The 9,965-nt window shown below is 38.2% G+C and overlaps 2 protein-coding genes across 2 annotated transcripts in view; one reads left to right on the top strand and one right to left on the bottom strand.

Moving 5' to 3' along the window:
- Nucleotides 1-15: 15 nt before the first annotated feature.
- LOC102768289 (phosphatidylinositide phosphatase SAC2-like) lies at nucleotides 16-5,654 on the top strand. Its single transcript, XM_006754905.2, has 6 exons — nucleotides 16-142; nucleotides 1,161-1,232; nucleotides 2,019-2,092; nucleotides 2,536-2,664; nucleotides 3,412-3,499; nucleotides 4,457-5,654. Exons 1-6 carry the CDS (start codon nucleotides 87-89, stop codon nucleotides 5,607-5,609), a joined length of 1,572 nt encoding a protein of 523 aa, XP_006754968.1. The 5' UTR covers nucleotides 16-86; the 3' UTR covers nucleotides 5,610-5,654.
- A 1,424-nt stretch (nucleotides 5,655-7,078) lies between these two features.
- Nucleotides 7,079-9,965, bottom strand: part of MCMBP (minichromosome maintenance complex binding protein) — a 31,147-nt gene continuing 28,260 nt past the window's right edge. Inside the window, 2 exon segments of the mRNA XM_015572704.1 lie at nucleotides 7,079-8,657; nucleotides 9,080-9,168. Coding sequence (XP_015428190.1) covers nucleotides 8,531-8,657; nucleotides 9,080-9,168 — 216 coding nt within the window. The 3' untranslated portion in view covers nucleotides 7,079-8,530.

Genomic DNA, 9,965 nt, shown 5'->3' on the forward strand with positions numbered 1-9,965 from the left:
CCTCCGCGCCCCGAGCAGTCAGTGGTGAGGCCCACGCCTGACTGATGTAAATATTGTCACCAGTGGTCAAATATTTCCGTATTACAATGTCTTGTGACGTAATTTTCGTGTCTTGGCTGGAGCAACGCTTTTCGGAGTGCCCGTAAGTACAGGCCAGAGCCGGGCCGCGCTGGCTTCCCCGGATGCAGGGTGCTTGTCTGGGACCGATGGCGGCCCGCCATCTTAGGTCACTCACTGCGTTTTCGGCGAAAATTGAGAATTTATTTTAGGTTAAGACTGTTAGCTACACTACAACAAGGTGCTGCACTTGGGGTTTTTGGTAGTTTTCTCCGCAGGCAGCACGGGTTCTACATGACCTCATCCTGACGCAGGTTAAATGTGACGCCAGTTCCATCTGCAAAGGGTGTTTTGCAGTATTTTGATAAACAGGCAAACAGGTGTGTAATTCTAAGGCAGAATTACGCATTTGTATAGAGCAGTGATGGCGAACCTTTTGAGCTCGGCGTGTCAGCATTTTGAAAAACCCTAACTTAACTCTGGTGCCGTGTCACATATAGAAATTTTTTGATCTTTGCAACAATAGTAAAATACATATTTTTGATGACTTTTGGGACTAATCTAAGAGGCCAGATTAATTTCCAATCAACCAAAAAGGAGTTTGCGTGTCACAGGTTCGCCATCACTGGTATAGAGACTTTTGGGACTAATCTAAGAGGCCAGATTAATTTCCACCTTTTGTTTGGAAAGGCTGTTATTAGGTGAATATCATGTAAAATCCTTTCAAAGGATGCATTCTGCAGAGTAAAATACTGTGCAGTGTCATTTTGAAGATCAGGTTGTGAGAGTAAATCATTTAGACTGTTGCTTCTGAACCTCCTCACATTTCTTTCTTTTCAATCCCACCCCCCATTATCCACTTCCCCCTCCTCCTCGGCTGTGAGAAGGCATCTCTCTTCAACTCATCCTTTCTTCCACCCTCCCAAACTAGATTCTTTTTTAAATATCCAAATGGACTGTGTCCTACTTGTGAAATTAAATGTATGCATTGATTCTTCCCCTCCCCCCATCTTTTATCACAAGTGGTTCTCCTTTAAAAATAAGCTTGGCAAAAATGTAGATGAAAGTAAAAATATGTAATTGCCTGTGTCATGTTTGTTTAGCCTCATTGATGCTACTCACAGAGATGTGGATGTGCTGTTACTGCTTTCTAACTCTGCCTACTACGTTGCCTAGTAAGTTGCTTATTGATTTAAAGCTTTAAATTTTGTTTTAAAATTTGAGTAAATTTCCATTTTAGGAAATTAAGAATTGGGTTTTATTTTTTTTTAAAAGAAATGTCATTGAACCCCTTTACCTTACATAACTGTTACATCAGACTTCCTTTTTTTAATTTGAAAACGATTTTTAGAGTTATATCCCAGGTTTTGGTGTATTTCACATATTTTTATTGTTAGTGACCATATAGTATTGTTTTATTATGCCATTAATGATTTCTCATTGTTGGGCATTAAAAGGATTCCCTTTTTTGTAGTTTCGTTTTGCTGTTGTGAATGATACAGCAGTCTTTGTACAGATAACGCTGTGTGCAAGGTTATCATTTGGTTATAGTGATGAATTACAAGTGCTTCTTCATAGCCTTGCCAGAACTGAGGGTTGTTCCCCCCACCTTGTGTGAACTGATTTTTCTTGTCATTGGCCTGGGTGCCTATTGGCATTGATTACTTCAGAATACATGTCTCTGTATTTTTAAATTTCCTTTTAGGTTAAAGTTTAAGTTTGTCTTTTTTTTTCTTTTTCAAAATGTTTATAAAACAAATTATTTTTGCTGTGAATTTTAGTGTAAGATCTATAAACTGATTTTAACTATTGAACTATGTATGTTATCTCACTACATCTAACTTTGAAAAATAACTGTATTGTGCTACAGATTTTAATTGCATAGTAGCTGCTACTATTATACTTGCTATAAGATAAATATGCTTTTGATTTTAATAATTTTTTAATCCCTTTTCCTTTAGTTATGATGATGAAGTTGATAAAGTAAACCAGTATCAACGACTAAGTCTAGAAGACCTGGAAAAAATAGAAATAGGTAAATTTAAAGATACTAATCAAGTCATAGAAAGCAAATACTGTTTCTTCCAAGAGTAGGTCAAGCTGTTTATGCAACCGGCATAGCATCTTACTAGAACAGAGAGGGGTATTCTTACTTACAGAGAGGGGTATTCCCAGTCGTGTTTTGTAGGTCTCCCTTCTATTCTTTAGAGATTAATGATGAATATAATCCAATAGTAAGTTTCTATTTTATTATCTTGTGAAGATTAAACCAAAGATCAAGAAAGTTTACATATTTGAGGCTGAAGTACTAGTATTTAGTTTCATCAAACCAAACTGTCACACTAAGCTTATGTGCTTTTGTTTAGATTGTGAGGAAAAATGTGCTAAATAACCTAATGGATGAATGTGTTTGTCTTTTGAAGAGAGAGGAAAGTAAAGGTTATGTGAAAGATTCACACATATTCCTCTGGTCTTTAGGTCCTGAACCCACTCTTTTTGGTAAGCCAAAGTTCTCCTGCATGCGGCTGCACTACAGATACAAAGAAACAAGTGGCTATTTCCACACATTGAGAGCTGTAATGCGCAATCCAGAAGAGGATGGGAAAGGTAAGGAGATGAATTTACTGAGTGTAAACTTTTTTTTTTAATATATTTTATTGATTTTTTTACAGAGAGGAAGGGAGAGAGATAGAGAGTTAGAAACATCGATCAGCTGCCTCCTGCACATCTCCTACTGGGGATGTGCCTGCAACCCAGGTACATGCCCTTGACCGGAATCGAACCTCGGACCTTTCAGTCCGCAGGCCGACGCTCTATCCACTGAGCCAAACCGGTTTCGGCGAGTGTAAACTTTTGATCTGCTCTTCTAAGCACAAATGGAATTGGGGGCAGTACATACCATCGCCAACTAAATGATCCAGGGAAATAGCAACTTTGTTCTCAGCAGCACAGGGAGATAGATGATCTGAACTGATGATCGTTTGGGGCAAGGGAAGCTATAATGGGAATCCTGTGTGGCCGTATGGATGCGGGGCTTTCCCACCATATTTGCCTCGTGTGGGTAGTAGTCAAGGACCGTGTCTGTCTGGTTCACAGCTATTTCCCTCGGCATCTAGCACTTTAATTCCAATTGATTTGGTTCCTTTGCTCTTTACTTACTCTTTTGTTAAAATTGGTTTTACAACACTGAATTAATGAGGGAAGTAATGAATAAGGAGCAGTTTCCTGTAAATTGAAGCAAGTAAGTTTGATTTTAACTGAAAGACCACAAATTTCAGTTAGGGTTCTGAGTTAGAACTGCTACTTTTTCGTATGTTTCTGGGGAAAGTGGTAGCAGTTCTATTTGGGTTTCAGATACGCTTCAGTGCATTGCGGAGATGCTACAGATCACCAAGCAAGCCATGGGGCTGGATGTGCCTATAATCGAGAAAAAACTTGAGAGGTGAGTACTCTATTTTGATTTTCTCTCACGAATAAAGACATTATTATCCAGAGTCATCTTTAAAAATATTTGCGCAGGTGGGGGCGGGTCGCATTAGAGTAATGAGTTTGTAGAGAGAGAAGTATCAAATTTCTGTGGGTTAAAGGTAAAACTTTAGAGGGGAGCATTTCAATTTAAATAACTTTGTAGAAAAACTAGCCACTATGCTTTAAACAGAACACAGCTGAAGGAAACATGCAGCAGCAGTGATAACTCCAAAGACAAATGGTTTGGTCCAAAAGAACTCAACACGATTAATCCAATTCCCAGAAAGAATGTCACCAAGCAGAATTAACATGCTGATGTGGTAGTTCCCACAGGGTGGCTCTGGGTTGCTCCTGGCGGCCTGCTTGAGGAAGGTGAGGGCAGAGCGCCTGTGGGAGATGTCTCTGGCCTGTGTGTGGGACTGGGGTTGAAGTCACACAGCCGGACCCCCGTTTCCACTCAGCGCCTGGAACAAGGTGCCAGTGTCATTAAAGGCCTCTGCTGCTCTCCTGTAAAATCCTACCCGCTGGCTGTTTCAGAGACTCAGCACAAAAAATACACCTCATTCACTATTTTTCCATAGTGACTCTAAGCTCAGATGACAATGTTTTGTATATATTGTGGGTTTAAATCAAATACTATTAAAATTCATTTCACATTTTTAATGTGGCTATTTTCAATGACATCTACAGCTTGTCTATTTCTATTGGACATTCTCTTCTAGTGTCAACTGCAAGGGGTTATCTTAGTTTATCAATTAGCAATGCGCAGTTTTCAAGAAATGGGGTCCACTTTAATGGGAATAATTTGTGTTTGCACAAAAACATGGGCGGAGGCAACTATTGCCTCCAATTATTAAATTTTCACTTTAATAATTGGAAATGGTATGCTGAATTACATGGGAAATTAACTTTTCTCTCTTCTACTTTGTAGGAAGAGCAGTAAACCTCATGAAGACATAATTGGCATCAGATCTCAAAACCAAGGGTCTCTGGCCCAGGGAAAAAAGTTTTTAATGAGCAAATTTTCATCTCTAAATCAAAAAGTGAAACAGACCAAATCCAATGTAAATATTGGCAATTTACGAAGGCTGGGAAACTTTGCAAAACCAGAAATGAAAGTTAATTTTCTGAAACCAAACTTAAAAGTAAATCTTTGGAAATCAGATAGTAGTCTTGAAACCATGGAAAACACAGGTGTGATGGATAATACAGTCCAGGCAGAGTCTGATGGGGAAATGTCTTCAGATAATGACTCCTACCACTCTGATGAATTCCTTACAAATTCCAAGTCTGATGAGGACAGGCAGCTAACTAATTCTCTAGAGAACGTGGGGCCAATAGACTATGTTCTTCCTAGTTGTGGCATTATTGCTTCAGCACCTCGATTAGGCAGATCCCAGTCTATTAGCAGCACTGATGTTAGCATTCATGCTCCTTCAGATATTACTGTTGTAGCTCACGGAAGTGAGTGTGGAAAAGGCTGTGAGTCTCCTTTAAAAAAAAGTCCTTCTGCTGACGATATACACACAGTGACCGGCTTTGCCAAGCCTGTGGACATTTACTGCCACCGGTTTGTACAGGACGCGCACAACAAGATGGCCCAACTGCCCGAAACCAGATGTGTTTCTCAGCAGGCTAGTGAGGAAGGAAATCAAACAACCAATCAAGTTTCCAATGAAGAAACCCAATCTGAATCAACGGAACACATACCTTCTCGACCATCTCAATTAGATGTGTGTTTTTCTGCAACAGGCCCACAGTTTTTGTCTGTCGAACCAGTGCATTCAGTTGTCTCTCAAAAGACCCCCGGCTCTGGCTCCAGCACGCTTGAACTTGAGGCAGGGCTTCATGTAACTCCTTCTCCTTCGGAGAGCAGCAGCAGAGCCGTCTCTCCCTTTGCAAAGATTCGGAGCTCCATGGTCCAGGTCGCTAATATGACTCAAGCTGGGTTAACCCAGGGAATAAGCTTTGCAGTGGCAAAGGTTCAAAAGAGCCCTGCAGAACCTGAAGTGGTTAATGAAGTCCAGCAAAATGAACTTAAAAATATGTTTACACAATGCCAGACGCGAATAATTCAGATTTAGTTTTTAGCCACAATCCTATGGCTTTTAATTAAAAAAAAAAAGTTTCAAATATGAGGCTATTTTAACCTGCACTGACTCTGAATTTAGGGACAATAAATTCTGTTTACTGAAAAAGGTTTTAAAAGGATTGTGAACTTGAGCAGATTTCCAAATTTGAGAGTCAGGACAACAGAGGTGCATCATCCTAGAATGTGTAGACCTAAGTAGCTAAACACTACAGAGCTGTTTGTCTCTGAATGTAATTCAGGAATAGATTACTTTGGGGTATAATAACCTGTACCTGAACTTTTTTTTTTTTTGAGTGGGCGGGGGGAGCTGTTGAGTATATGAAGTAGACACATAAAGGATGGTCATGGATACATTGAGGGGGTTAGCATTTTTTATAACATTTTTCTCAGTACATGTCTGTGTATTACCTCTACAAGGTAAATACATTTAGTTTTTAGTGACTTTAAAAGTGTTACTAATATGGAAAAGCATTTGAATATAAAAAACTTGGTTTTGTTTTGATGGCTTAACCATTCCCTATGAAGAATTGAGGGTTACTGGCATAGTTAAGAAATATATGCCCATTGGATTTTAATTTTCCCTGTATTTTAAACAATTTTAAATTTTATGCCACTCTGTATACCCCAAAGTCTAGGAGAATTAAGATATGTCAGTCATAAAACCTGAGACATCAGATCTGAATACCAGCACCTGTTAGTTTTGGTATTTTCAGGTAAGAATGTACATTTACCGGACATTGGTAATTCTTTTGTAGGGGGCATTCCTTAACATCTTGTGTAGACTATTGAAACTTAGTCTGAAGCACAGTTGTGTTAAAATTGGTTTTATGACCATAACCCTGACCACATGGAAACTCTTCTATAATCCCATACATTAAGAAAGCTACTTTATTCCAAACCAATACTGGTTTGTCTGGTATCTTTAGAGCCTTACTCTGTTGACGTGATTCTCAGCTAAACATTAAGTCTGTTGTAACTTTGCTAAGTATTTCCACTTTTGTTATTTATTAGTGGTATATTTTTGTGTGTGTGAAGTGTCAAATCTTGTGGCTATTTAAAAAATAAAATACCATTGTGATTTAAAGTGACAATGTATGAGAATTCCTTGAATTACATTTTAAGGATAAGGGTTTGATTTTTGAATGGGATTAAAGAATTTGTAAGCAAGGTAAGTTTTCTATAATATTCGTTTAGTTTTCTGGTGATTCAAAAATAGGGTTAAAATCACCTTAGATTGACAACTTTAATGTCCACATGTACAGCAAGGGAGGAAAGGGTTTCTGAAGCCCAGGGTTTTCTCTCCTGCCTGCTCACTGGAGTCTGAGGGCGCATGGGAAGAGCTTCAGTTCTCTGGAAGGGTTTTCCTTTCAAGGCAACTTCCCTGCCAGACCAAGCTACTTAGTACTTCTCTTTGGTAAACTACAATTCACATTGGCACAATAAACACACGGTAACTAATTTTTGAATTTTATTCCCACAAATTCAGGTGAGGTTTCATTTCCTAAAAGTTCAAGGATGGTCTAGTCTACCAGTTATAAAAATGAAAACCAGTTAGAATACTAAATATAAACTGATTATTCATATTAGTTTATAAAAAATAGATTTGAGTTTTGGAAAAGTTAAACTAATAATCCCGTTTGTGAGGCATAATAAATTCCTTGATTTTCAAGGCCCGCCCTGTTTCCTTGGTTAACAATATCAATTTAGACGTGGGAGTGGAATTCAAGGAATCATTTAACTGAACCATTAATGTTTCCAACTAGCTAAGTCACTGACTAAAAATAATTATGTATAACCACAGCTTAAGTGATGTTCTAACCTCTCCAAATATTCTGGGAGCCACAATTACACTATGAACAATGATGTTTTTGTTCATTTTAAAACTTACTGTATGTTAGAACTGTAATTGGTCTGGGGAAAGCCTACTTAGTTTTATCATGGTGTTTTGGACGAGCAGATAATGTTAATCTAATAAGATAAAGTTCAAAATCTAATACAATCATCAAAGCAAGTAAATGATATTAGGAAAAGGATTAAAAACCTTTTTCCTAAAGAAGACATTTCTTAAAATTAAAAATTATTTTACTCTCATATTTAGGAAAAACAACTTAGTAGGGTAGAATTTCCTTAATGAGTGCCATAAAACAGTGGTTCCCAAATGTACTGGGGTGAAATGAGAAAAATAAGGACAATGGGAGTATTTTTTCCAAAAAGCTGCATTTATTCCACTTAAAGGACTATCTTGTTTTTTAAGATTGTCCTCATGAAAAGAAAATGTAATAATACAGTGATTTCTTTCAGATAACTTGGCATCCTTGTCCATCCCAAAACTTTGGGAAATGTTACTGGTCCATGAACTCTAAAAGTATGGGAACCACTGCCACGTTAAAGACTAGTGTTGAGATTAACAACTGTTAAATAGAAAAAAAGCTGCTGTGGTCAAATGTTTGGGAAATCATGTGAAATTTTGTAGTATCATTTCCCAAACATGTGATCACAAAACACATTCAGATCCACTGTTAATTGGAAAGACGTAAAAAATCTTAAGTGAACAATTCCTGAATGGAATTGCAACTATTTTCATATGAACAAAGTCTGGCCTATAACTTAGCTTCAGCTAAGGAAATGGTATAAGCAGCAATGTTATCAATATTAAACTTTTAATATCAAATACAGTTTTGTACATTACTAATTTATATAATTATAAAACAAACTCCAAAAGCTCCATAAAATCAGTAAGGTAAAAGCCCTTACTGAATATTATATAAACTTCAGATGTTACCAGGCTTGATTTCAGGAAAAGTCCTTGGTTTTTAATACAAAGTATCTACAAAACAATGGTATAAATGATACTTGCATTTTACAAGAATGTGGCTGTAATTTGCCCATTACTCTTCGATAGGTATCAGATGTTTAAAGTTCATTTCCATTCACACACTTCTGCTGCTGAAGCCTAGTTCTTCTCAAAGACTCAAGCTGCTTTGCTCTTAGCCATCGTTCTCTTGACAGTGTTGTCTGACCAGCACTGAGAGACAGAAACCTGGTTCGAGATAAGAAACAAATTTCAGTCTAGACCTAGGAACACTAGTTTAGGAACAAGACCTGTGGTCTGTAATTGGTCTGGGGAAAGCCTAGTTAGTTTTATCATGGTGTTTTGGGCGAGCAGATAATGTTGATCTAATAAAATAAAGTTCAAAAATCTAATACAATCATCAAAGCAAGTAAATGACAAAGAGGTCAAGAACCAAGTTCGATGTCTACAAAGGAATCCTTTCAGTCAAATTTGGGAGATGACTCACTTTGAGAAGCATGCCTGGTTCCATTGAAGTGATCACTGGCCAAATGCAATTTCACTTCAATGAGCCACTTCATAAGGGTTTTTAAAAGGAAAAAGTTCATTTCTATAAACCAGGGGCTTTATTCATCGCTTACGTTAAGCAATTACGGACATGTCCTACTCACCGAGCGACAATGAGCAGCTGGTGGAGATCGTCAGCAGTGATGCTCTGAGGGTCATTCTTGCGCATTTCCACAAAGTCATCTTCAACTGCCTTTATCAAAAGAGGAAATGACGTTTGCATTTAATAGGGAAAAGAAAACTAACATGGTCCCTTGACTGATGTAAAAATGAAGTCAGCCCTGCTTTTTAGAAAAATGAGATAACATGGATGAAATGATTGAGAACCAAACTTAATACATATAAATAATGTTACCGATGAAAGTATTCCAAACAAAACAAGATCAGGCGAACATGCCTGTAAACACAGGGAAGATGATGTCAGTGAAAATGGCAGAACAAGGACCTCAGAAAATTCCATTAAAGGGAATAAAGACTCTAGTAAAAATGGTCAAAATCAGCTTCATCAAAGCTCTGGAAATTAACCAGAGGCTTGCAGCAATCTGAGGAGCATTACTCAAGAAAGGCAGTAAGAACACTGAGCTTTGAGGAATTTTAACTTGCACCCTCACCCCACCTCCAGGCAGCCCTGAGAATGTCCCGCCTGGCAACCACTGAAGAGGTAGTGGGGCTGGAGGCCTCCCAAAGGATCATTCAGGAATTATCATTTGACTGGTGGTTCCCTGGAAGAACCCATCTGTAAGGTTGTCTTTAACCTGACCTGGGGCTTGCCCAGTGTGAACAGCCTCTTCTCCCAGGGCATTTAAAAAAAATCAGAAGCAATTATTGAACATCTTGGCTGCCTCGGGCACTGGCTAGCCAAATTCCTTAAAAGGAAAAACGGGGAATGAGATGTCTGTGTGTGTGTGCGCACACAATAGCTATATAAATCAATTCCTAAGAATTTAGAAGGGCACATGCTTGCACAGGTCTGTGCATGCTCAGATCTGC

This window comes from Myotis davidii, unplaced genomic scaffold (assembly GCF_000327345.1).
Source record: "Myotis davidii unplaced genomic scaffold, ASM32734v1 scaffold72, whole genome shotgun sequence".
Classification (NCBI taxonomy): Eukaryota; Metazoa; Chordata; class Mammalia; order Chiroptera; family Vespertilionidae; genus Myotis; species Myotis davidii.

What these genes read in the sequence shown, in the direction of transcription:
- LOC102768289 (XM_006754905.2), top strand. Translation starts at nt 87, where the DNA reads ATGTCTTGTGACGTAATTTTCGTGTCTTGGCTGGAGCAACGCTTTTCG. An exon ending in TCTGCCTACTACGTTGCCTA is followed by an intron (nt 1,233 to 2,018) that starts GTAAGTTGCTTA and finishes CTTTTCCTTTAG; the next exon opens with TTATGATGATGAAGTTGATA. An exon ending in CCTGGAAAAAATAGAAATAG is followed by an intron (nt 2,093 to 2,535) that starts GTAAATTTAAAG and finishes TCTGGTCTTTAG; the next exon opens with GTCCTGAACCCACTCTTTTT.